We start from the raw sequence: 26,483 nt of genomic DNA on the forward strand, positions 1-26,483 counted from the left end.
CACATAAATTTAGAGAATCAATCCGGTGAGTTTGTTCCAGTATGATACTTTTTCTTTTGTGAGCCTTCCGAATCGTTTTTGTCCGCGTCGTGAAACTTCTGATCGTTTCTTGAACGGAAAATGTTATTTTCGGAGTTTGATAATTATGTTCAGATTGCGCATTCTGTCCGGGCGGGTGTTACGCAACTAACAATCGGTTGTGGATGCTTTTTAACCGTTCGATGACCCTGGAGGGATCGATTCTGCTTTTCGTATAATTTTGAGCAGAAAAACCGACTGTGTTATCCTAGGGTGTTTAGTTCGAACGTGCTTCCTTTCGTTTTTCGATTATCTAAAAATACAGTACCACCCAGTACAGTTTTTCAATGGGCACAGTACAGTTTTTCAATAGGCGTGATTTTTTTACGCGTATCGTTATTTTATACAATCCGATGACCCTGGAGGGATCGATTTTGCTTTTTACTGGTTATTGAGCAAAAATATTACTGCACAATCGACAAGCATTTCGCGAAATACTATTTATACTATAAATAAGCTATTGTTTTCTCTTTTGATTGCCGGCATTCAAAAGATTAATTTGAAAACGCTTAAACAACAAATATTTATGGTCTATCGCCAGCTTTCTAGGCGAATCCTGACAATATACCTTCCCCAACCTCCAACTCCGTAGCACTTATGAGGGTGTCGCTGAGTCGGTGGCCTCTCATTAAGTAAGTGCTACATCAACATTTCCTTCCCCTATCCCAAGTTACGGTAAAGATGGGCGTGGCCGGGAATAGCGATATTCATTCTTTTAGTATTCTTGTTTATGATTTGAACAAGGTATACTCCCCTGCCTTGTTCTTGAAAGTAGTCAGGATGAGATTATTAAAAAGAAACATGAATGTTGCTAGTATCCAATCTACGAAGTATACCGTAACTACGCTAACGCTATAACATTTTTCTGCGGAAGTGCCCCAGGTTCGTCACACTTGGGTTCAGATTGGATACCACTTCTAGTACTATATTTGGTCTCTTGGTACTCGGCAAGCCTCGTAGGATAAATTTACGACTCGTGCTGTAAAAACCGAGTTCTGCAACGAGTTACGTACAACATTTTTTGCAATTTCGTAGAAAACCACTTGAGGGTATCACACAAATTATATCGGAATGCTTTCACCATTATTTTACAGTTTCTGAAAAATGTCTGATGGATTTTCGAAGAATCAATAATCAACGCGATTTAGCTACGTATCACAAGATAAATTATTAAGTTTATTATGTTATGGTTTGTGTAAAATCACAAATGCTATTAACAAAATGTACATCATAGTGGATTATTGCCATTGAAAAGGTAACTGCTATGTACACGTACCAATTAAGAGTCTCGATACTGAGAGCGGAACAACAAGCAGAGGGCTGAATTCTACTGAGTTTCACGTACTGCTGCTGTTCTATTAGTTTCTTTTCATCTGATTGATAAAATACTAGGTCTATGTTTAATATGTCCAGAGTAAATAAATAATTTATTATAGATTATATATATGTAATTATATTTACAAAACCGAAACTGCCATTGTAGATTTACTGTCTAACCAAAATACCCATTGTACAAATCGACTATATCGGCTGATCAAAAAAAAAAAAAAAAAAAATAGGCGAACAATATCAACTCGTTGTCCTCAATCTTGTGCAAAGTGTAAAGCCTTCTTTAAAATCCTAAAATAACACGTACAGAAATCTTCTCTCTCTCTGCTATTATAGTAACTATACAGTAGTGTGTTTAGGTTGACTTTTGGTTTTGTCGCGAGTTTCATATATCCTGTACAGTCAGTCCGTTCCGCTCTGTTCCTTTCGCACGTTATCTCATTATGCGCTGTATGGTAGGTATACATTCAGAAACTTGAACTAAACATATTTAAACAAATATAAACCTGTATTTGCAAAAAAAAAACATGGCTAGAACACTGATCGATATCCACGCTAGATCGTTCACTGCCTGGCATAGAAATTGTCCTTCAATCACTGATTGCCGGCTATTTGCTGTCGAACTCATTCAATTTCCACAACCTCAAGGATGTTCTCTGCGAAATGGAAAAAAAAATTGTTAATTTAAACCTAAATTTGTTAACAGATTTGCTGCTCTATAGCCAATTATGGTAGTCAATCATTACATTAATGTTTTCATAAGAAAACATAAGAAAAACTGTCATGGAACTAGTCAATCATTGAATGAATGTTTTCATAAGAAAAACTGTCATGGAACTAGTTTTAATTTAATAAAACGCTTATTTGTACGGTCCACGGTTGTGCAACGAAGTGGTGCTACCACCTTTCACCACATGTTTGTCCATCAATACGTTCCCTTCCTTATCGCTGCAAATAACATTCTTGCAAGCGGCATTTCTTTCCCAGAAAGAGTTCAATATGCTTATTCGTTTTCTGTCTGAGCTGAAATGTGTTGATGCATTGTCAAGGATGTACGTTAGATGATTGAAAGGTGATAGCAGCCCTACGATGAACATCTGTCTGGCACAGATGAGCAGCACAAAGACAGCAAACTTCAAGTGGAATTGAGTATGTTATCAAACAGTCTAAGAACAGCTTTACCGTAAATGCTGGAACATTCGACTGGAATATCGCGACGAGAATACACGTGGTTTTGTCAGGTGTAATATTTTTCGGAGCATCTTTCGTTTTTCTGTTTTTCGAAAGTGAATTTTTGTGCGGATAAGTTTGCGGAAGTGACTTGTGAGTAGAAGAAGTGGAGAAATGACGGGACCCGGGAACCCGGATCCGGGCGGCGGAACGCCAAAAACCGGAGAAAGACAATGGCTGACATACGAATACGAAGAGAGTGACGCGGGACCGTATCGAGTGATCGTGCAGATGAAAGAGTTACGTGATGACACACACATCAACAAGCTCGCTATTGGAAAACTACTGGCGAAAACCAATGAGTACAGGGCAAACGTACTTAACCTCAAAACGATGGGAAGGAACAAAGTACTAGTACTGGTGAAAAATGCTAAGACGGCCAACAACATCCAAGCAGACAAAACACTGCAAGCGCAAAACTACAGGGCATACATTCCAAAACACTTCCTGACAGTGTCTGGTGTAGTTACTGGCGTTCCCCTGGAATTCACGCCAGACGAGATCCTAGAAAGCATAACCTGCAATGTTCCTATTTTGGGCGTGACTCGTCTACACAAGTACGAGAAGGATCAGAAAATCCCAACAACAAGGATTGGTGTAACATTCCGAACCAACAAGCTGCCGTCGGAAGTGCGAATGTTTTGTTGCACGAATGTAGTCAAGCCGTTCATAAGCAAGGTAGTGTTTTGTCAAAACTGCCTTCGCTACAACCACCGTTCCAACAACTGCCGATCGCGACAGAGGTGTGAAACGTGCGGGAAGAACCACGAAGAGCAAGGTTACGAACAATGCAAGCAACCACCAAGATGTCTTCACTGCAAGGAAGAAGGACATAAGTCGGGTGACTTCAAGTGTCCCGAACGTACTCGCCAAAACAATCTGAAGGTCATCCTGGCCAAAACGAATCTGACTACACTGGAAGCGCAGGAACAGTATCCGATTTACACACAAAATCGTTTCAGCTTATTGGAAAGCATCGAAGACTACCCGACGCTAGTTGAATCGTACGCAAAAACATCGCACCCTACCAATGGCAGCCGAGTCGGACAAGGGGATAAAACCTGGCAGGCAGAACGAGCGAGGAAACAGCAAACACCAAAACGCACATCCCAGGACACTACTAACACAATCATCGGCAACCAAGTAGAGGTGTTCAACGACAAGAAACGCAAAAAGGATAATGATGAAACGACGAACGGAGTAGCACTTTTCAACCGCTACAAAACCGACGAATTCGAGAAGTTCCAGTGGAAGCTGAGCCAAATGAAGGACGCTGCGCAGAGAACCCACAATGCTATGCAACAGGATAAATCAGTCCACAACATGGATGCGAGTGGGGACAGCGATGACAACGGTGCCTACAGTCTCGCATACAGCAGCCCTCCTGGACGAGCACAGGTAAGCCAGTCGGTTGGGAACAGTTATATACAAAGAATCGATTACAATAAAACGAAATAGCTAAATAAATGTCATGTAAAATTATTCAGTGCAATATTCAGAGCGTAGAAAAAAACAGAGCAGAACTAACCAGGATTATGATAAAAGAGGAATACGCAATAGGATTAGTATCGGAATGTTGGACCAAAAAAGAATTTGAAAACAGCAAATACAAGATACCGCAGTACAATAATCACTATTGTTCAAGGTTTGATGGATATGGGGGAGCAATGATTTTAATTCACAATTCATTGCTGAGTAGAGCGATCGTTGTCGATTCTTCAGATAACATACAATGTGTAGGTAGATACATCAGCAAACTTGAGCTTGCTGTACTATCAGTGTATGTGGCGCCGAACTCATCGGCTAATGAATTTAAAAGTTTCCTATCGAGTCTGCCAAAGTCAATCGAAGGTTTTAAGAAGGTGTTAATAGGTGGAGACTTTAACTCTCACCCCAGGCTATGGGATCAGTACCATGCGGATGCCAAAGGGGCAATACTTTTCGATTTCATCAACGATGAGGACGTTATTTTGATGAATAGCAGAGAACCTACGTTTGTACCTGCGGAGCCCAATAAAAAACCATCCACTATTGATTTAGTCCTGGTGTCTCCAGGACTGTATCAGGATACAAGTTTGGATATTCTTCAATATGGGATAGGCAGCAGACACCTGGTCCTACATATCGTCGTGTCAAACGTAAAATCACCGTGTCAAAAGTTTTTCCTGAACCGTAAGAAGGTAAAACAAGAACTAGAAAAGCTGGACGCAGTTCAAGTTGATGGACTATCTTCACTTCAACGAGTTACGGAAAAGATTCTGAAAGAAGCCAAGCAAAAGAATCGTTTCGAACCAAAATTCTGGTGGAACGAAGATGTGGAAGTTGCATGGAGAAACAAAAACGAAGCCAGGGCGAAATTTAATCGGAGCGGAACCCTAGAGGACCTAGTGGAACTGAAGAAACAAGAAGGACTGTTCGCGAGATGCAAAAACAAGGTGATTAGAGAAAAGTTCCGGGAGTATATTGAAGAGATCGACCCGAACACGAGCAGTAAGGAGCTGTGGAGGAAAATCAATGGCCTAACGGGGAAAAGGAGACAACGTTATCAAGCCACCATTGTACACGAAGAGGAAGAGGCAGCAAACCAATTCCTGAACGCAAACTTTCCATTCAGTACTCACTGTGACCTATCAATTAGTGTAACGGCAAGCTATGACATCTTAAACGTAGAGCTGTGGAACGATATTCTGAGCAAGAAGAAAAAGTCATCGGCTCCGGGACCTGATGGTCTCAGCTACGAAATACTGAAAAGTTTAAAGCCAGAGGTACGTAACAACATTATTCGCGACTTGAATAGAATTTGGAAAGGAGGAAGAGTTGATGCTAACATGAACAAAATTAAGGTTATCGCAATTCCTAAGCCAGGAAAAAATCCGGAACAAATTGACAATTTGCGTCCGATATCTATGCTTAACTGTTCGTTGAAGATTATCAACGCAGCAGTTCTAGCTCAACTAAACCTTTTTGTACAACAGAATACAATCCTACCAGCGACGTCATTTGGCTTTAGAAAGCACAGCTCCACTACATCATGTCTGAACTACGTTATCAACAGCGTAAACATGATTAAAAGAGATGGTAAGGTGGCAGGGGCTATTTTTATAGACCTCTCTAGCGCTTACAATACTGTTAGAACCGAAATATTGGAGGCAACTCTTCATGAGTATGGAATACCAATAGAGTTGACGAATTGGATCATCAACTTCCTTCGAAATAGGACCATCCAAATGCAAGTAGGTAACAAACTTGTTGAAAGGAGTATTGACGATGGACTACCACAAGGGGATGTGCTGTCGCCCCTTTTATTCAATATCTACACGGCGCAGCTACACAGTATTGTTATAGATGGTGTTGTTCTAATACAATACGCTGATGATTTCATGGCCATCGTGGCTGGGAAAAACAGAGAAGAGGTACAATGCCGTGCACAGATGTTTCTAGATACTTTTAAAGCAACATCGGAACAGTTGCAGCTGAAAATAAACGAAAGTAAAACAAAAGTAATGCTGTTTCAAAGAAATCGAAAATCTTTGAAACTAAAGATTGGCGATATGGTACTTGAGACGGTGAACACTCACAAATATCTCGGGCTGACAGTGGATCGATCCCTTTCATTTGGAGCTCACATTAGAGAAGTGAAGAGAAATGCTAGCGACAGAATCAACATGCTGAAAGTTGTTAGCGCTACAAGAAGTGGAGGACACCCTCAAACACTGAACATGCTCTATAACGCAATTGTTGAAGCTACCTCGACTATGGGGCATCAATCTATGCCAATTCAGCAAAAAGCAATCTTGAAAAACTCACCACGATAAATAATACATGCCTGAGAAAGTTTACAGGCTGTTCTAAAACAACTCCTATCAATTCCTTGTGCGCCATTGCCAGTCAACCTCCCCTACAATTCCGCAGGAAACTAACGGCAGCGAAAGAAATAATAAGACATGTTCAATACCAGTCGCCGGTGTGGTCACAACTACGGAAGTTGGATGACCACGATTCCAGAGACGTCGAAAAGCTTACTTTTCAAGAAAGGATTTTTGAAAAGTTTAAGCACATTTTTACCAAGACATCTTGCTCGGTACAAGTTCAACAGAACTCCTCATATATAAGAGTTGAGTCAGAGCTAGATGATAAGCCGTGGCACAAAAAGTGTACCTCCACAAAAACTCTGAAACAACTAGCCTTAGGAAGGTTACACAGTCAATATAAAGACCATCGAAAGATATACACGGATGCTTCGAAGGACGATGCTCAATGCGGAGTTGGTGTCTTCGATGATAGAACGAAATTTAAACTTAGCCTCAAGCTGGAAAACACCGTGTGTACGATGTCCGCTGAGCTAGAAGCGATATTGATAGCGTTACAGTATATGGAAAGAAACAACATCGAAGGAGCAGTAATTCTCACAGATTCAAAATCGGGATGTGAGTTCATCAAGAGCCAACTGGAAGAAGTTGAAAGGTGCGAAATCATCCAAATTATTGTGGAGAAAGCTATGCGACAACGTACCTGCATACAGTGGATTCCAGGACACGTCGGACTGGCAGGCAACGAGATTGCCGATAGTCTGGCAAAAGCGGGTCTCCACTCGAATGTAATTGCCAACAACCGACTACTACCCCAAGACGCTTACAACTGGATTAAAAACGATGTTTTTGCGGAACTTCAGCAATGGTATGTAAATTACACGCAAGAGCTAGGAAAAGGACGAAAGTTTTTCAAAATACAAACAGGAATCAACCCAACTTCGTGGTTCCATAATCTGCCTCTCAACAATTCCGAAACTAGGACCCTGAATAGATTACTGGCTGGACACGATTTTTCGCCTTACTGGCTTAGCAAGATAAAAATCAAGGATGACTTGTACTGCGACTACTGCGATTGCCTGAACACCTCCGAGCACATCATTTTCGAATGTGTAAAACACTTATTGCCCCGTGATAAACACAACCTTGACAAATTCTACTCGATCCAACAAGCATTTGAAGATAAAAATGTCGATACGCTGAAAAATATCTGCAAATTCCTCAAAGACATCAAACTGAATATTTAATGCACTAATCGATTCAAATAAACAAACTGATTCCCAATGAAAAACCGACTGGCGTTATAGCAAATATGCTGTGCCATTTATCAGTGGGTGTTTTTGACACTTCACGACCAGAAGAAGAAGAAGTAAATGCTGGAATGGAGCTGGATGTTATAATGGTCGGTCGGAACATGTTGTAATTGCGAGAAATTAAAGCCCTGAACTAAATTATGTAACGAAATATTGTGACACAGGTGCTGTTCATGAATAACAATAGACTAGCTCATTTTTGGAACGGTAGGACTGGTCCACTGTCAAATATCCATGTAGATTTGAAACCAGAGCATCTATGCAGATGAACTCGTACCTACATATACTTGATATGCTGCTATAAAAATGAACACATCTAAAACTTACGCGGCTGCTGTTGAGGCGTGGGCTTTCGGGGTGTTATCGTTATCCCGCTGCCAAACCGTTTTTGCGCTTGCACCGGAAGACCCTGCAAATTGTAGGTTAAAATCAGTATAGTCAGTTCAAATTGTATGATCCGTCTTAATTCATACCTGATGGGGCTTTTTGGGCGCCGGCGGTTGATAAGCCGAGCGAACTTCACTAATCGTGATCGAACTGTTCTTCGCCTTGAGACTGTCGATCAGGTTCGGTTCCGGAGCTTTTCGCTTCCGCACGGTTATGCTATTGGTGGTGGTAAGCCCACCCGGTAAGCTGGTTCCTGTTCCACCGGAGGACGTGGCGTTCGATATGCTTTGCATCAACTGGGCCGCCCCCGAAGACTTCATCGTAGGTGACATAGTGGGACTGAAATTGGAAGGAGTCGTAATGAAGTTGCTTGGTTGAAACACATACTTATCGGGCTTGCTACAAACAAAAACTCACAAATTACGCTTGGCGGTCGCGTTCGGTAGTCCGCTGTGTGCCTTCACGATCATATTGGGTCCGGGGAGCACCTTCCGCACGGTTGCAGAACCGGGCGTCGTTTTCGTTATCACCAGGTCTTGCTTCCGACCCAGACTCGCACCCAGAGCCGAGGGATTCATGGACATGGTTGAGCTGGCGGTAGTGTTCGCAGCGGATGATGACGAGCTTAGCAACGATGGACTGGTCATGGCTATCCGCTGACCGGCGCTGGTGATTTTCGTTATGCTGACACTGTCAGACAGGGATGACTTGCTTGGCCCACGGCCAACCACAGCGGGACTACTATTGCCAGGTTGTGGCTTATTCTGTTTCTGATTGGCCAGAAGCGTAGCAGCTGGAGATGCGAAGATTCCTACCGGATGAGCTCCAGGTGACGGCTTTGAGCTCGCTTGTCGTTGGTTTGCCGGGATTGGTAGGGTACCTGCCTTCTTGGTTTTGGCCACGACCAGGTGGTTGGGATTATTACTACTGGGACTGCTGTTGCTGCTATTAGAACTGTTCAGACTCATCCGTTGTTGCAGTTCTCGTAGCTGTTGAGCAGCTATCGCTCCTCTGGGCATATTGGAGTTCGTTGTACCAGGAGAAGCGTTGGACGAAGGAGACGCTCTCGACGACTGTGTGCTTGTTCCTGCCGTCAGATTCGGCGAGCTCAGCTGCAATGACTTGGCGCTCGTTATTACCGGAACTTGCTGCCTTGGGTGAGGAGATTGCTGCTTATTGCTGAGAGTTGGAGATGACCCGGACAGTAGAGTACGGGCGAGGGGATGCTGGGATTGCTGCTGAAGCTGCCTGGAAGGTTGCGGTTTCGGGTTGGCGACTAGAGAACTTGGCTGAACCGGAGATCCTCGTATTGGCTTAATGCCAGAGGATGACACCCGAGACATGACCGATACCGGAGAAGATGTTTTACCTCCAGTTGAAGCGGTCGGAATGGCTTTCATGCTTTCCACATTCTTAACGGCTATGGTCGGTTTGGCCAAAGTCGTTATGCTCTTTGCACTCAGCATAATGTCCTTGGATTGATCCTTCTTCTTCTCTTCCGGATAGACTATGCCCATGTTGATCTTCTTGACGATTTTGTCCTGTTCCTGCTGAGATTTGGAACTGTTGATGGACAGGGGATCCCGAACGATGATGTGCGGCCGTGGAATGCCATCGTCGTCTACGTCGTCGTCATCGCTGGCCACAACCGTAGTGGTCAGTGGGATAGGCTGGGCGTTTTGGTTTGCTTTAGATCTGTCTGATGGCTTGTGGAGATTGAGCCGCGATGATGGCTGGGGAACGTTGAGTGTGGGAGTCAATGAGGATGTCGTTATGGCCGCAGAAGTGGATAATACTGGCGAGGAGGTAGTGGAGCTGGTGCTTGTCAACGCACTGGGCATACTCCGTGGAATATGCACTGAAGGAGCAGGTAACGGAGTCTTTAGATGCGAGAACGGTCCAGAAGAGGCAGCCGATGACATCGGCATGGGTTGTTCATTGAGCATGTTGATTAGGGCAGCGTTTCCAGTGGCGCTACCAGGGCTTTGAGAGGGGGTTTTCGGTGGGCCTAACTGAGGCGATGAATGAGGTGTTGGAATGGATCCTCCAGGTGGGAAACCGTTGAACTGCTTCAAGGAACTCAGTGCGTTGTAAGCTGAGACTCCCGCCGATGTGGTTGACGTACTCGGAGAAACGGATGTGGCCGTTGCGGTTGTAATTGTACTGGAACTCATTGCACTGGACATCGATTTGGCGTACAGATCTAGCAAACTTTGGAGCGCTACGGTCGAGTTATAATTGGTGGTTCCACTCGATCCTTGCCCGTTCATTGCTCCTGGCAATGCAAAGTCCGGTAAACTGGTCGAGGAAGCAGAAGGTAGAGCGAAGTTCTGATATGGAGATTTTCCCATGATTGACGAGTAGCTTGGGTCGTTCACCATCGGATACGGTTGGTTCCCATAGGGATACATCAACCTATTCATCCCGGAACCGTATCCGAAGTCGCTTCGGTACATGTCGGCTAACGTCCCCGACAGACCCGAATAGCTAAGTGGCGGGTACGGTCCAATTCCAGCTCCAGTTCCTCCTGGAAACATAGAACTCATGAAATTTGGCATCATGTTCATGTTGCCCAGGTAGGATGGCTTTTCGTTGTTCTGGATTTCACGTTCGTAAGCCGCCCAAGCCTCTCGTTTGTCCTCCTCACTTAGATCTTGCTCAGGCTTATTTTCCAGCAGAGAGTCATGCTCATGATACTTGAATACACAATCGGGATGGTTCCGAAGCAAAGATGCAAGTACATCATCCGCCGGTAGAATCGGCACCTCTCTCACTTGATCCGCAACCTTCGAAAGATTGTACAGCTCCGCCAGTTCCGAGAAACTGTAATGCCTATCGATCTGCTGCTCGTCCACCACCCGGAAACTCATTGCTTGTTTCGTCACCGATCGTGAATACACTTTCTCCTCCATGGTTCCCATGGCCAGCAACCGGTACACGAAGCACTTCTTCTTCTGACCCAATCTGAATATCCGGAAAATATTCTGCTGATCATTGGAGGGATTCCAAGATGTGTCCAAAATGATAACGCGGTTCGCTCCGATCAGATTAATACCCTGCCCTCCGGCCTTCGCCGAAATCAGGAAACACTTTGTCCGCTTATTCGACGGATCGTTGAACGACGTAATCATGCGATGGCGGAGATTCTTCTGCGTTTTCCCGTCCAGACGGTAGTAATCCTTACCGGGTTCCCACGGACCTTTGAACGTACTGTACCCATACACATCGGCCATCGATTCCTTCTCCCGGTTGTGTATCTTGGTCATGAAGTGCTCCACCACATTCAGCACCGCCACAAAGGCCGAGAATATCAAACACTTCTCGCCACGCTCCTGGCACTGCTTCAAAATCTCGAACATTATCCGCAGCTTGCCACTGGGGTACAACGATTCCAGATCGTTTGCCTCCAAGTGTTTGCGCCACCAGTCGTTCGTCACGGAGAGGGCACCCGACGAGATGTCGTTGTAATCGTCCGGCCGATCGTCGTCTGAATCCGGTGTCGAAGTCAGGCGAAACCGGGCGTCCCGTTTGTTTTTCTCCTGCACGGCCGTTTCCCACGCCTTTTCCAATACCTTGGGATGCGTCCAGATCTGTTGGAGAAACGAGAATTACAGTCAAGAAAAATGCATGGAATTTTTCATTAGGTTGAATCTCAAGAATTTCGTTGGTCATGAAGTTGAAATCAAGTTTAAAAATTGCTGAAATGAATATTTTCCCTGCAAATGTCATACGATAGTTTATCTCTAAGCTCCCTTATTCCTCCATTTTGAGTTGGAATCTCTGGAAGCGGAGTGCGAGAAGATTAAACAGCTGTGTTGAGCTCAAGGAACGCGATAGTTCTATCAGATGCTTAACGCATCCCGCAAAGGTTTCGTGCAGCGAGTCGTACCGTAAAACGGGGTGAATAGAAACAAAGCGACCTTCAGTTTAAAATGCGACTATTATGTAATGTTGAACATTAAAAACCTACTGAAATATTTGTTTTCCATTAGTTCAATAACAACAGAGTTTCGCTAGACTATTTTCAAATAAAAAATGTTGCTACATTTCTCACAAAAAAAAAATAAGAAGATAATATTGAAATCGCAATCATTTTTAATAGCTTGAAACATTCGCCATTTTGGATAATTTGAAAAATGGTCGAAAATTGAACTTAGTTCTAAAATATTTTTTTTGTCTGCACTAAGTAAATACATTTTTATATTTCTTCTAGATCAGTGATTTCCAAAGTGGGCGAATTCGCCCCCCGGGGGGCGATTTTTATGCTCAAGGGGGCGAAAAATCCAGTAAGGGGGCGAAAAAGCTAACACGAAAGCATATTAGAATAATTATTCATAGCCAGGCTTCCGAATTCTCACTCACTCTCACGATAATGGATTTATCCCTCACAGCAATTATCAGCGATCAGCTGCCTTGCGATTTTATCCGTCCACAGAACAAAGCGAAAATAGATAATTGCACATTTCCGCAGCTGTGAGAAGTTTATTTTCTCTTTCTCCGATCCATGGATAACTTTTCCTGTATCTATCGCCACGAGCAGCAGTTGCTTTTATGCACCAAATTAACCACTCCGTTCGTCAAGTTGGCGTGGTAGCATGGTCAGCGTGCACGCATCGCGGTTGTTTTTAGCAATGTTGTAGGTTCGAATCCCGTCGCCGGCACTAGTTTTTGTTTATCCACATAGAGATAATTCTCGGGAGCAGTTGGTGAGCGAAAATATGATGGAGTGAAAAATAAATTATCCCCAGAGTGGAGTGATTTTCGGTTATCCTCCATCGTAGCTCCAGGGAAAATTAGTGTGAGCGATAATAGATGTTCACGTGAGGAAGCAAAAAAAGCATTCTCGTTACGTGCGAAAAATCGTAGATTTCGTATCATTGATACGAAAATTCAGAACCCTGCTCATAGCCTTTGGAGGACACATATCTGAAGATTCAATTCCAAACTTAACTAATCCCAGGACTATTTTAGATCGTTATATCTCTAATCATGGCCATTTTAAAATTCTGATAGACAACACTTGATGATATGTGAATTTTAAGAATGGTCGGTATTTGAGATTTTCACTAGGTTGGGATGATAACAATTAAAACACACAACATATTTTGAATTTTTATATATTTTTTGCGAATGCCCAATGTATATTGGTATCCACATTTATTCGAAAAAAAAAAAAAATCTACGGTACCCGTTGTGCAGTCTCGGTTGCACTTATTTTTATCATATCTTATGGCAAAAATCATTTAAGAAACAAATTTTGAAAAATTTAGCGAATAAAAATCTGGTTCCAACGATAAAACCACATGATGCAGAAGACGAAACACACTCAATTTAAACATAGATTCAGAAAAATATCAGAGATGCGAATCAGATTTCAGAACGCCCAAAAAATTTTGAGTTTTTCTTGGTGTACCCTTTTGAAATATTGCATTGAAGAAAAACATTCTGGTTATGCCTAGTTTTTCAGGGTTTTTGGATTGAATAAAATAGCGTTCATAAACGCGCCAACTGGTGACGTGTTTTAGGGGGGTGAGAGGAGCGAAACCTCCCAAAAACGCACTGTTGCAAACAAAATGATATATCGATGTGAAAATAAGTGCATTTGTTTGGAAAACATTACATTACATACGCCTATGCATAGATTACAAATAAATAGTTGAAACTAGACCGAACTTGTATCGAAAACTGATTCAGTAGCCTGTTTGGCACGCAAGATATTGTTTAAATTTGCTATTATAAATTACAGTTCAGTAAATCATTCCTAATAGTTATGGGTTAAAAATATTTAAGAAAATATTTTTAAATGAACATAAAAGTTATTCATTCTCTCAGTTTCGATCTGTCAACCGGATAGTGTGGACGTAAGAGCTACAATTAATTTCGGTTCAATCGGTTATTTTTGCGTGATTAAATCTCGAAAGTTATCAAAGTGGCTAGCGGCAGTCGTCTGCGGCCCAAAGATGTTCCCAGTAGTGGATCAAACATAATTATTCGCCGTAATTACGTTAAATCATCAAACCCTTCGTCGTTTCTGACCTCATCGATGGATGACTGTGACCAAAACCAATCAAATAAAAGGCGACGATTCTCAAACAACATCGACTCTCTGCCTGAATATGATTCGATCTCCAGTCAGCAATTGCAGCCTCAGCCTATGGTAGAAACTGAGAACAGGTTCGATCTCCTGGCCGACATGGATCCGGATGAAGTACGTTCGACCAATGTGAATATAAATTCCCAAGTTGCCTCAACCATCAACACGAAAAAGTGCCGTCTGCCCCCTATTTCCATTATCAATATTGGCACAAAGCAAACCCGTGAGCTGTTGAATTTGAATATTCCCCAGACCGAATATCACATGAAGGCTGTGAAATCGGGGACTCAGCTTACCGTCTCTAACGAAGACTATTTCAACGCTGCAATCAAAGCGCTTAGTGATGGGAACAAGGAATTTTTCACACACACTCCAACAAGTAAATAACCAGTACGTATCATTATTTCTGGGCTGCCGTTGTACGATCTGGATGAATTGAAGGAGGAATTGCACTTTCATGGTGTTCGCCCACTAGAAATGAAAGTGTTTTTCAGCAAAGTGTTCGGCTCTGAGGAGAGTGTGCTGTATCTTCTGTGCTTCGAAAAAGGTTCGGTAAAACTCACTGACCTCCAGAAAATCACTGGCTTGTTTAGCACCACTGTGAAATGGAGATTTTTCTCAAAGCGAGCAACTGATGCGGTACAATGCTATCGCTGCCAAAAATTTGGCCATGGCATGCGTCATTGTAATGTTTCTCCACTGTGCGTAAAATGCGGTGAGAAACATACCACAACCAGCTGTAGATTACCGACGAAGGCTGCCCTGAAAGACCTCGATACCGCTGAAAGACAAACTCTGCGTAACGGAATTCGGTGCGCAAACTGTAGTGGCAATCACACTGCTAATTTTCGTGGCTGTCCAGCTCGCAAAAACTACATTAGGGAACTTGAAACGAAACGAATGCGCTCCAAGAAAAACGTCACTGGTGTTCATTCGCAATCGCAACCAGAAAATCGAGGATCGGCCAGTATCCACGCCAGCGAACCGAGTCACAACTGTCAACCAAATAATGTCGGCGGTTTGACTTTTTCCCAAGTTCATCAAGGCCGAGCTCATCGCCCAAATACTCAGCAACACGTTGCTGAAGAAAGCGCCGATCTGTTCAGTGTCACCGAGTTCATGTGTTTGGCGAAGGATTTATTTCAGCGACTGAAGGGTTGCCGAAGCAAAAAGGAACAATTTCTAGCTCTTTCCGAGCTAATTTTGACATACGTTTACAATGTCTAATACAGCCACGTTACGTTTGGTTAATTGGAATGGGAGATCCATTCACAGTAAGCAGTTGGAGTTTTTCGAATTCGTCGAACGGCATAACATAGACGTAGCAGTTGTCGCTGAGACTTGGCTGCGTCCCAGTATATCTTTCCTCCATCCGAATTTCCTTTGCATCCGTCTCGATCGCCCTTCGAACGATGGGGTTGACAGAGGTGGAGGGGTCCTAATAGCAATCCGAAAGGAATTAAAGTACAGCCAATGAAATGTTTCTACAAAGGTTATCGAAGCCACTGGAATCTCCATCTCAACATCAAGCGGTCCTGTACACATAATTACAGTTTACTTCCCCGGCAGCCGCCGGTGTGCTGATTGGTCACTTTTTCGACGTGATATCCGTACTCTTTCCAATCGTACCGAGCCTTTCTTTCTGGTTGGAGATTTGAACGCTAGACACCGCCGCTGGAATTGTTCAAAAGGCAATAGGGCAGGCAACTTGTTATGGCAGGAAGCGGCTCGTCTCGGTCTCTTTGTCAGCTATCCAGACTCTCCGACATTCATTCCTTTTGGACGTGGTAAGCCATCTACACTAGACTTAGTACTATCCAACAATCAGCTCGACATGACAAAGCCAGTAATCCAGAACGAGTTGTCGTCCGATCATCTTCCTGTAACATTCGAAATCAAGCCTTCTAGTGAGCCCGAGCAACTCGTGCATACTGTACGATGCTATGCACGAGCCAACTGGATTACGTTCCAAAGAATAGTAAACTCCAAGCTCAATATAACCGATCCACTGATAACGGACATCCATCGATGGGGTCGATGCTGCCATCGATTATTTCAAAAACAGCGTGTTAGAAGCAGAACGTATTGCAGTTCCGACAATCGTCCCAAGGCCTTACGAAGTCGCCTGTATCCCGAATGAAACCAAACTCCTAATTCAACTGCGAAACAGACGTCGACGCCAGTGGATGAGGACCAGAGACCCTTTGCTGAAGGAAATAGTTTCATCTCTTAACAACAATATTAAAGAGCAATGTGCAAAAGCTAGGTACAACAAATTTGCTGAGACTTTGCAGACAATCGACCGCCGAGACCATTCCGTTTGGCGTATTTCCAAAGTAATACTAGCGCGCATTGAAAAACACCTGGAAACAACTAGTATCATTCCACATGATCAGTTTGGTTTCCGCAAAGGCCATTCCACAAGTCACCAGATTGTCCGTTTGGTAAATGAAGTGAGGCAAAATTTACAGCAAGGAAAATCTTCGGGGTTGGTTCTCCTCGACGTCGAAAAAGCGTACAACTCGGTGTGGCACGACGCTATCCTCCATAAGATGTTTCTGGGTAACTTTCCTGTCTAATTATTGAAAGTCGTACGAGAATTCCTGAAAAATCGAACGTTCCAAGTCATGGTGAACGGCTGTACATCAGATCGTATGGGAGTGCCTTTTGGTGTTCCCCAAGGCTCGGTGTTGAGCCCAACGCTGTACAACATTTTTTCTGCTGACCTCGCCAAAATCGATGGAGTTAATTACTATTGCTTCGCTGATGATACCGGATTTTTAACTTTCGATCGAGAAGCACAAGTTATCGTGGAAAATCTTCAACGAGCTCAAAAGACTATCCAGCAATACCACAAGCAATATTCTTCACTCGCCGAAGAAGTCCGAGACATATGCCCCAAAATCAAGTGATCTGCGGGGGCATAGTTATCCCGTGGTCAGATACCGTAGGGTATCTGGGAGTAACCTTAAACAAAAAGCTTAATTTTGGAACTCACGTTACCTCTTGTCTTCGCAAATGTGATATGCTCATCAAAACATTGTACCCTCTTATAAACCGACGATCTCGCTTGGACCCCAACATCAAGCTGCTACTGTACAAAACCGTGTTTCGGCCCACGGTTACGTACGGTTTTCCTGCGTGGTCCAACTGTGCACGAAGTCACCGGAAGAAAATTCAGGTGAAACAAAATCGCCTACTGAAGATGATGCTGAATCTACACCCGTCTCACCCCACCGATGAAGTTCATCAACTCGCCAAAATTGAGCTGGTAGACGATTGGTTCCTAAGACTGATGCCAAAATTTCGCCTTAGTTGCTTCGCCTCTGCCAATCCCCTAATACAAGAATTGGCCCTTTAGAACTGTGATACTATATTATTAAGCTTTTTCTCTCTCCGTCTATTTCCTTCATGTAATTTCTAAGGTTTTTTTTCTGTATATTTTTCCTTATTCGTCAATTTTTGTTGCTTGGCCTAATTGTTAATGTTTAAACATGTTCAACATCACTGCTGTAAGGTAATCCACATCTCAGTAACAGCCCTTACCATCAAATTGTATAAGTTAAGGATAAATATGAAATAAATATGAAAGATGAAAAAAAGATAAAAGTTATTGTATTATGATTCTATGGATATGTGAGTCGAAGATATTTTTGGCGCTCAGAGCCTATTTAACATACTTGAATCACATATCAGGGGGCGATTTCAGATAAATATTGGCCTAAAGGGGGCGAAAGTTGAAAAAGCTTGTGAAGCACTGTTCTAGATGCACTAGAAAATGTGTTTATTTTTTCATTAAAATGAAAATAGTATTGATATTTACTGAACAGTGTTTCTTTTCGCCCCATTGCGGGGTGAATAGAAACATACAACATTTTCATAAATCTTTGTACGATAACATTTTTATTTTATAACAGCATTTGGGGTCTTAGCAAAGGAAGACGCGACCCATATTTGAGGCTAATAAAATTGGCTTTTTATCCACACGGTTTAAGTTGTACATATTCAAACATGTCGGAAAGTGTTTCTATTCGCCCCATTTTACGGTAATGTGTATGGATAACGATGGGAGCATCTTAACGGAAGAATGTGAAGTGATTGAAAGATGGAAACAGTATTTCGGTGAACACCTGAATGAGGATGAATTAAAATGAAGGAGAATTTTGTAACAGCCGAGGAACGATGTTCAGTAGATCCATGCAATTTGTTTGCTACGCGAATGATGAGTTAGACAGATGGTGAAAGCGTCAAAGACAAAATACACACTACTATACGCAGCCGAGTCCGACAGGGTTCGCACGGGAAGCAGTGTCACGAAAGACGGGGATACATTCGATGTGATAAATGAAATTCTTGTTGACAACTGAGAATAACGATAATCGTGAAATACGATGACGCATCGCTTGTGGAAGTCAGGTCTATTAAGGACTTAAAAAGTTGCACGCCAAATGAAAAATAATTGTACAAAACGCTTGTAAGACCGAAAATCCTCTACGAGCATCAAACTGACTGCAAGCAATGGGATTTTCCAAACCTTGTGTACTTAGAACCATCTTTGACGGTGTGCAGGTGAACAAAGCTTATTAAAAAGGTGAAGAAAGTTTCAAGGATACGGGGGAAGGGCATATTGTTAAAATGCCGGAGAGCAACTCTGTAAAGATGGTGTTCGCTTTAACTGGGTATATTTATGCTTTATCATAGTATATTGTAGTTTGGCAGATTCCTTTGGGGTTTACCGATTATAGTATGAGTCTGTTTAATCTTATGAGAGGTTTCTGAATGGGTCAGCGTAGTTTTAAACAATTACTGGTTTTATTTCTGGTTCTATAAAATTGGTGTCAGACAACACTTCTAGAATAGCTTTAAATTAACTTTGCTACGGGAGGCGTGTAGCGGAGCGAGTTAGATGTGCGGGTAAAAGATATAGTTTAAGAGATCTTCTTATATTCAGTTACTTAAGTGAAAGATTTGGGAATGCACGCAAACTCTCTTTAGCGGATGATCTAAAATTCGTGTCATTCTCTCCGTAGCCGACTGCGAAGCCTCACAGGAGAACATCAACAACGTGCTAATATGGTGCGATAACAACGGCATGAATCATTTCATTCTGTAGACGCGAGAATTTATTTCTGCATAACTACACTATGGGTGCAACAGCTGTAGATCGAGTGCATTCAATATGCGATTTGGGAGTGACAATAGATTCTAAGCTACGTTTCACTGAGCATATGGGCATTATAACGGCAAAAGCCTTCTCAACACTCGGGTTCATTCGGCGTCATGCCTACAGCTTTACCGACATTTATGCTTTGAAAACCCTGTTTTGCTCAATGGTGCGAAGCATTCTCGAATACGCTGCTCCAGTCTGGTGTCCACAATATGTTACGCACATACTTACGATCGAGCGAGTACAGAAAAAGTTCTTGCGTTTTGCACTGCGGGATCTTCTCTGGAGGGATCCCGTAAATCTACCTCACTATTCAGACCGGTGTCAACTAATCAAGCTGGTAGCGCTATCCCGTACGCATCAACAAAGGATGCTGATTTTCGACCTGCTGACCGGAAATATCGATTGTCCAGAGGTACTGGAACAGATTCCGATAAACGTTCCTCCTCAGCGTTTTCGTTACTCACCGTTTTTGGTCATTCCGTACAACAGAACCAACCACGGTTCTGTAGTTCGAATATTATTATTCGGCCAAACGAATATTCGGCCGAACGGCCCTATGTTCGTCAAATATCTCTAAAATTACATTGTTATCCAGAATTAAAACAAAAATAAGTAAGGAAAGCTTCTACGGTGAAGAATTGAACGGAGTATGAAGAGAAATGAATGATCGTTTTCTTGAGCCTTTGAAACCGTTTGGAGCAATTGCAAAAATCGTAAGTTTTGAGTATTTGCATTTCTGATGTATCCTTTTGATGGCAATTTTGATTAATTTGTTTTTATTTAAACAAAAATGTTTAACGTCGCTCAACCCTTCATCCGTCTTCTGGAAGTGCTTCATAGAAATTGATGCAAATATACCACAAACTACTGACTCGCATCATAAAGAAAAACGTGAATAGTAGGTGTCGTAATAAAACTTCAAAAGTATGAAAAAGCCCTGATAATTAATTATTAAAGGCTGGTTTGCTACCGTCAAGGAAAGGAATAGCCTATCTTGATGCGTGTAAAAATTCTTCCCAGAAATGGTCCAGAAAATCACATTTTCCTGATCGCAGTTCGGAGTTGAGGAAAAATGTCATTTCAAAGGGAGCTCTCTGTAGGAAAATTTCTTGACCGATTCAGTCATGGAATTTCTTTACGTTTCTTAAGCGAAACAGCATACTTAGCTTAAAAGTATAAATTTCCTAATGCATCAAACTAGTCAAACGCATCAACTTCAACTGATTTGCAGAGAATGGTTTGCGTATTTTTGCGGCACCATAGATGCCTATGCCATGAAACGGAGTAATTCTCACTTTTTCAAACATTTGGCATCAAACTCCATTCATGAAATTCATAAAATTCGATTTATCATTCCTTGATTTTTTCCTTTTGGAGCATAACATTTTATTACAATTTAGTTTATTTTGTTGTTATTCGGTCACTATTCGGCCGAACAACGGATTTCATTATTCGGCAGACCGAATATTCGGCAAAATCAAAATAATCGAGATATTCGGCCGGCCGAATATTCGGTACATCTCTAAATGTCGGAAAAATGATGTATGCCTCGAGTACAAGGGGTGCATTACGTATACGATCGCCTTGAGTTAAGTGGAGCAAAAATAAGTAAACGTGTCACATCCAAAGAACTGTGGGGAAGCAGTCCTAAATCGAGTGAATTTGGGCAATATTGTGTCAGTGTTATAGGTAGGGTGTTTTATGTGTTTTGGACAGAGCGTTACGCGTATATATAAATTTGGCCATCTCCATTTGATTTAGCCGCAAATGGCCAAATAGGGTCCTAAAGCCCTGTGCCGATTTTAGTGCCAAACGCTTAAGTTTAGGCCAAAAACACATGTTTACTCAATTTTCTAATGTTTTCCGTTGGTTTAAGCCCAAAAAACATTTTTTTAGATTTTGTCACATCCTTTGGCTTAAACTCAAATTTTGGGTGTATTTTGTTTTCCGTGTCCCTTACGAAATGTCAGATAGGAACAACCCCAGTGGTCGAACTAAAACCCCTGTGGTGTTTTTGTCGACTAAGCGAACGTCAAACATGATCAAAAGTGTCAAGGTTCATTTATGAACCAAATTTTTAAATTAAAGTTTAAACATGTTATAGCCATTATTCGAGCGGGAAAACTTACTAAAGTAGTTACAATAACATGCTTTTTCGTGTTGTTAAATAAAAACAAGTTTTCATTAAAAATTTTAGGACCCAATTATATACGCGTAACGGTATGTCCAAATTACTTTGATCACCCTAGTCTTGAAGATTTAGGACTAGCAAAAGTAACATACTAAAAACAACAAGGTGACCGTAACATGCGTCGTAAGAGCTAAATACCCGATCAACCAGTGTAACAATTTCTTTATAGATCTTTGTCCAGCGATGGCGATCGCCAACGATTCAAATCGAATCGATATCGATCGCTATCGACAAACACTGACTGGTTGACCGGGTATCTTCGAAGCAATTCCCGTATATGGGGACCATGTCAATCAAAGAAAAGTATGTTTTCAGGTCTAGCGCTTTGTCCAGTTTCACCAGGCAATTTTTCTTCCTGTTGACAAATCAGCTGAGAGTCACTCACTATATAAATAAGCACAGAAGCGAAAGAAAAAGCTTCTCATACTGTACTACCTTTTATGAAACAATTTAGCTATCACGCTTAGGACTCACCTTTCTGAGCGACGTGTAATCGGCGAGCAGTTTGAACTTTTTACCTTTGGCAGCATCGCTGATGGGTTCCCCGGCAGGCGTTGTATATTCGTTCATCTGAAGGAACACTTCGTACATTTTTTCCTACAAAGAAATAATCCATCAATATATTACATGCAACATCGAAGAACGTCGACAAGTCCGGAGGGGATCGAACGGTTCGCTCATCAATATGGCGACAGCAGGGACTTACTTGTACAGGCGTTAGTGGAACGAACAACACATACTCAAACTTTTCCGGTAGGAATTCCTTCAGTACACCCGCCTCTCTCCGCTGCAAATGGAATTGGGTATTAGGAAAACTTCATCGGACAACAGAATGCGAAATCAAAGTACCTGAACAAACCTGGACAGCTTGTTGTGCAAAACGTACGACCTCTGTTTCATGATTTTGATCGCCCGGCTGTCCGAATCCTTGTGTTGACCGTTTTTGATGGGGTTGGCGTACAAGTTGGCGAACTCCCGATCGCTTCCCAGGAATGATGGCTTAATGAAGTTTACCATGCAATAATCTGGAAGGGCCAAATGAAATTGTACCTCGCTTTTACTTGCCTATGTAGAGTGATTCCTGAGCCCTACTTTCGTTATGGGAAATGTGTTGCGCCCGAAAAGTTTTGGTTCCAGGGGTATGATGTCTTCATAGTTTTTCGGGATGTAGATATCATTTTTAACGTTCTAGAATTCGTCGTCGTAATTATCGTCATCATCAAAACTTCAAAAGCAGTTTTTCAGTTCAAAACAGAAAATTATTGGATGAAAATGTGTTCACTGTGTTTCGGTTGAAGAATAAGAAACAGTGGACAAATTTTCATGTCAAATTTCTTGATTTTGAACGAAAAACTGCTTTTGAAAATTCTGAAATCAATTACGGATCCTGCTCAATTAGGAAAGATCAGGCTTGGGAACTGTGATCACAATTTGCCACAGTTCATCGATTCTGTCAATCAACCAAAACACAAAGCAGCAGCAGCATCAATACCATCAGGTGTTGCGCTGACAACGGTTCACACACTGCTTGACTGTTTTTGTCTCTCCACTATGACCGTTTTGAAGAGCCGTGACATTTTTTTGTTTTGAACGGTTATGGTTTGCTTTGGATTATGATGGTCGTGTAGAAAAATGTGAATGTCGAGGTGGTAAATGTTTGCTACAGTACATTTCCCATCCCTGGGAAAGATAAATGTATGTGATAAATCCCTCTTAGTGAGATACATTTCATAAAGCATTGGTGTCTTTAGCAAAGTTGTAGATAATTTTACTACATGTAAAATTGTTGCACGTACTTTAGCTCTCTTCATATTGCTGTGTGCGTTTGAAATGCAAATATCAAATGCGGGAACACCAAATGCGGTGAGATTTTTAACATGGAAGATGAAGTCAAAGATTGGTTTTCTTTGCTAAGCTGGCGGTGATATGGATCATGGTTGCTAAGTATCCTATGGCTAGTTTGTGTTACCGCATTTGAAGCCCTGTTAGACGTGATTTGCATGTCAAACGCAAACAGCAATATCTATTGAATTTAAAGATATGGGTCATTTTTGTGAACGACCTCTTCAAATTAGTTTTTTTGGTTATAGCTTTATTCGTGTATTTTTAAGATTCTTTAAGATATGTTCTGCAAAGTTATTCAAATTGATTAAATTTCCAACACCCTATTTTTTTATTGTTGATCTAAACATATTTTTTCGCTATCTAAACTTAATCTAAACACGTTTTGGACAATGATATATTTTTATTCACAAGGTTACGAATTTTTTTTTTAAATTTTTTTTTTTTTTTGAACACCCTTTTTTATTTATTCCTGACAATAACTTTAGATTTTTTACAGTTCTTCGAAAAATATTAAAGTGCAGATGGAACGGAGCCAACCTCAAATTTTCAAAAGCACTGTAGATCTTCACCAATTGAATTTGGTCAGCAACAAAAATGGGCGCATTCTGGACCTTATGTTCTCCAGTTCTGAGCTGGTAGCTGTTACTGAAGCGAGTGATAGATTAATAGCTATCGACTTGCACCATCCACCCTTGGAAATGGTTCTTTTGGCTGTGCCTGAAGAAATCTGTGCGCATGAAACGGAACATTGTTTAGATTTCAAGAAGATAAACTTCGATTCTTTACTGACCTTCCTCGACAACATAAATTGGGCGTTTGTGAGCCTCTGTACAGATGTCGACACTGCCACTCGCAATTTTATTGGTATTCTGAACGATTGGCTTGTTACGCATGTTCCAAGAAGTAAATCACAGAGATACCCTCCATGGGAAACCCACGAGCTGCGAACACTAAAACGAAGAAAGAATGCAGCACTGCGTCGTTTTCGTAAAAATCGTGCTCCTGCTTTCAAGACCCAATTTCAATGCGCTAGCCGAGCCTACATGTCGATGAATGATGCATGCTATCGAGCTTATGTTGTTCGTACCCAAAATCAACTTCGTCGTAATCCGAAATCATTCTGGGGTTTTGTGAACAGTAAACGTAAGGAAACCGGACTGCCCTTAACTATGTCATTTAGAGAAAGGGAATGCAGCGACCCCTCAGGAAAATGTGCTTTATTCGCCGAGTGTTTTTCGAGTGTTTTCAATAATAATCTATGCACCTCCTCTGACATAGAACGCGCCACTTGCGATGTCTCCCCCCACGTTGCTGACATAGACATTTTTCACGTAACCGACTCCATGATCCTGCGGGCAGTAAGCAAACTGAAAAACTCTCATTCACCTGGTCCTGACGGAATTCCTGCCATCGTTTACAAGAAGTGTATCAACTCACTCTTAGCACCTCTTCGACTTCTCTGGCGCAGGGTAGCTTCCCAAGTATATGGAAAGAATCATTCATGTTCCCAGTTCTAAACGCGATATCAGTAATTATAGAGGAATCACCTCTCTCAGTGCTGGATGCAAGCTATTCGAAATTATCGTTAACGAATATCTACACTTCGAATTGAAAAATTTTATCTCCACGGACCAGCATGGATTCTTCCCTGGGAGATCGGTTTCAACAAATCTAGCCAACTTCTCTAACACATGCATCACGAACATGGAGAACGGATATCAGGTGGACGCTATCTACACTGATTTAACCGCTGCTTTCGACCGAATCGACCATGATATTCTTCTAAAAAAATAGAAAAAATTGGAGCATCTGTTGGATTTATCAAATGGTTACGAAGTTATCTTGTTGGACGAAAATTGAAAATCAGAATCGGTGCTAGTTGCTCGAGTTATTTTGAAAGTACTTCTGGAGTTCCCCAAGGCAGTAACCTTGGGCCTTTGTTGTTCTCCGTTTTTTTCAACGATGCCACCAATGTTCTTCCACGTGGATGCCGTATCCTGTACGCAGATGACCTTAAAATATTCTTAGTGATACGCAATCCGGACGATTGTGTTAGACTTCAAAACATGCTAAGCCATTTTTACGATTGGTGTGAACGAAACAAGATGTCTGTAAGCGTTTCGAAATGTTTCGTGATTTCATTTCATAGGAAATCGAGTCCAATCAATTTCAACTACAAACTGGCAGGCTGTACCTGAATAGGACTACCTTAGTTCGGGACCTAGGGGTGATGTTGGACAGTAATCTCTCCTTCAATCAACACAGATGTATGGTGATTGATAAAGCTAATCGTCAATTAGATTTTATCGCAAAAATCTCTCGTGAATTCACCGATCTCTACTGCTTGAAAGCACTGTACTGCTCGCTTGTTCGCTCGATACTTGAGACAGCCGACATAATTTGGACACCCTATCAATCAACATGGATCGAACGAATCGAAAAGATCCAGAAACGTTTCCTACGACACACACTTGCACATTTGCCTTGGAACAATCCTGCGAACCTGCCTCCCTACACTGATCGTTGTCGACTCCTTAACATGGATACCCTGGAAAACCGGAGGCGAGCGAACCAAGCGCTTTTCGTTGCAAAACTACTGAAAGGTGAAGTTGATGCCCCAATGCTACTTTCTCTTCTACCTGTAAACATCCCGTCAAGACCGTTTCGGAGATATACATTTCTACGTCAGGCTCAGCATAGAACTAATTACGGATCCAACGCTCCTCTACCAGCAATGATTGCTGAATTTTCTCGTGTTCAACACTTATTTGATTTTAATTTATCGTCCGGTGTTTTCAAAAACAGAGTCCTTGAGTATTTGCGAGCTTCATAAATCTTTGTCATTAGTCTTCAATTTTAAAATAGTTTTAAGCCTTGTTCACTAGGATACTAAATCCGATGAATGTATTTTGTAATAAATAAATAAATATACTAGAGATTTGAACCAGACAGCCGTTTTATCTGGAAGCTTGGTCGATTGGTCAGCATCAGCGAGTGACCAACCGAACAAGTTTTTATTTGGAACGTCTGTCTAATT

The 26,483-nt window shown here is 42.0% G+C and overlaps 1 protein-coding gene across 1 annotated transcript in view; it reads right to left on the reverse strand.

Annotated features, from left to right (window-relative positions):
- Positions 1–1,221: 1,221 nt before the first annotated feature.
- Positions 1,222–26,483, reverse strand: part of LOC5573451 (transcriptional regulator ATRX) — a 79,833-nt gene continuing 54,571 nt past the window's right edge. Inside the window, exons 3-9 of the mRNA XM_001654567.2 lie at positions 22,451–22,626; positions 22,308–22,388; positions 22,076–22,198; positions 8,564–11,736; positions 8,233–8,485; positions 8,087–8,168; positions 1,222–2,063 (exon numbers count right to left, since the gene is read on the reverse strand). Coding sequence (XP_001654617.2) covers positions 2,032–2,063; positions 8,087–8,168; positions 8,233–8,485; positions 8,564–11,736; positions 22,076–22,198; positions 22,308–22,388; positions 22,451–22,626 — 3,920 coding nt within the window. The 3' untranslated portion in view covers positions 1,222–2,031. The remainder of the gene's footprint in view (positions 2,064–8,086; positions 8,169–8,232; positions 8,486–8,563; positions 11,737–22,075; positions 22,199–22,307; positions 22,389–22,450; positions 22,627–26,483) is intronic.

The sequence above is a fragment of the Aedes aegypti genome, chromosome 2, assembly GCF_002204515.2.
Source record: "Aedes aegypti strain LVP_AGWG chromosome 2, AaegL5.0 Primary Assembly, whole genome shotgun sequence".
NCBI classification, from domain to species: Eukaryota; Metazoa; Arthropoda; class Insecta; order Diptera; family Culicidae; genus Aedes; species Aedes aegypti.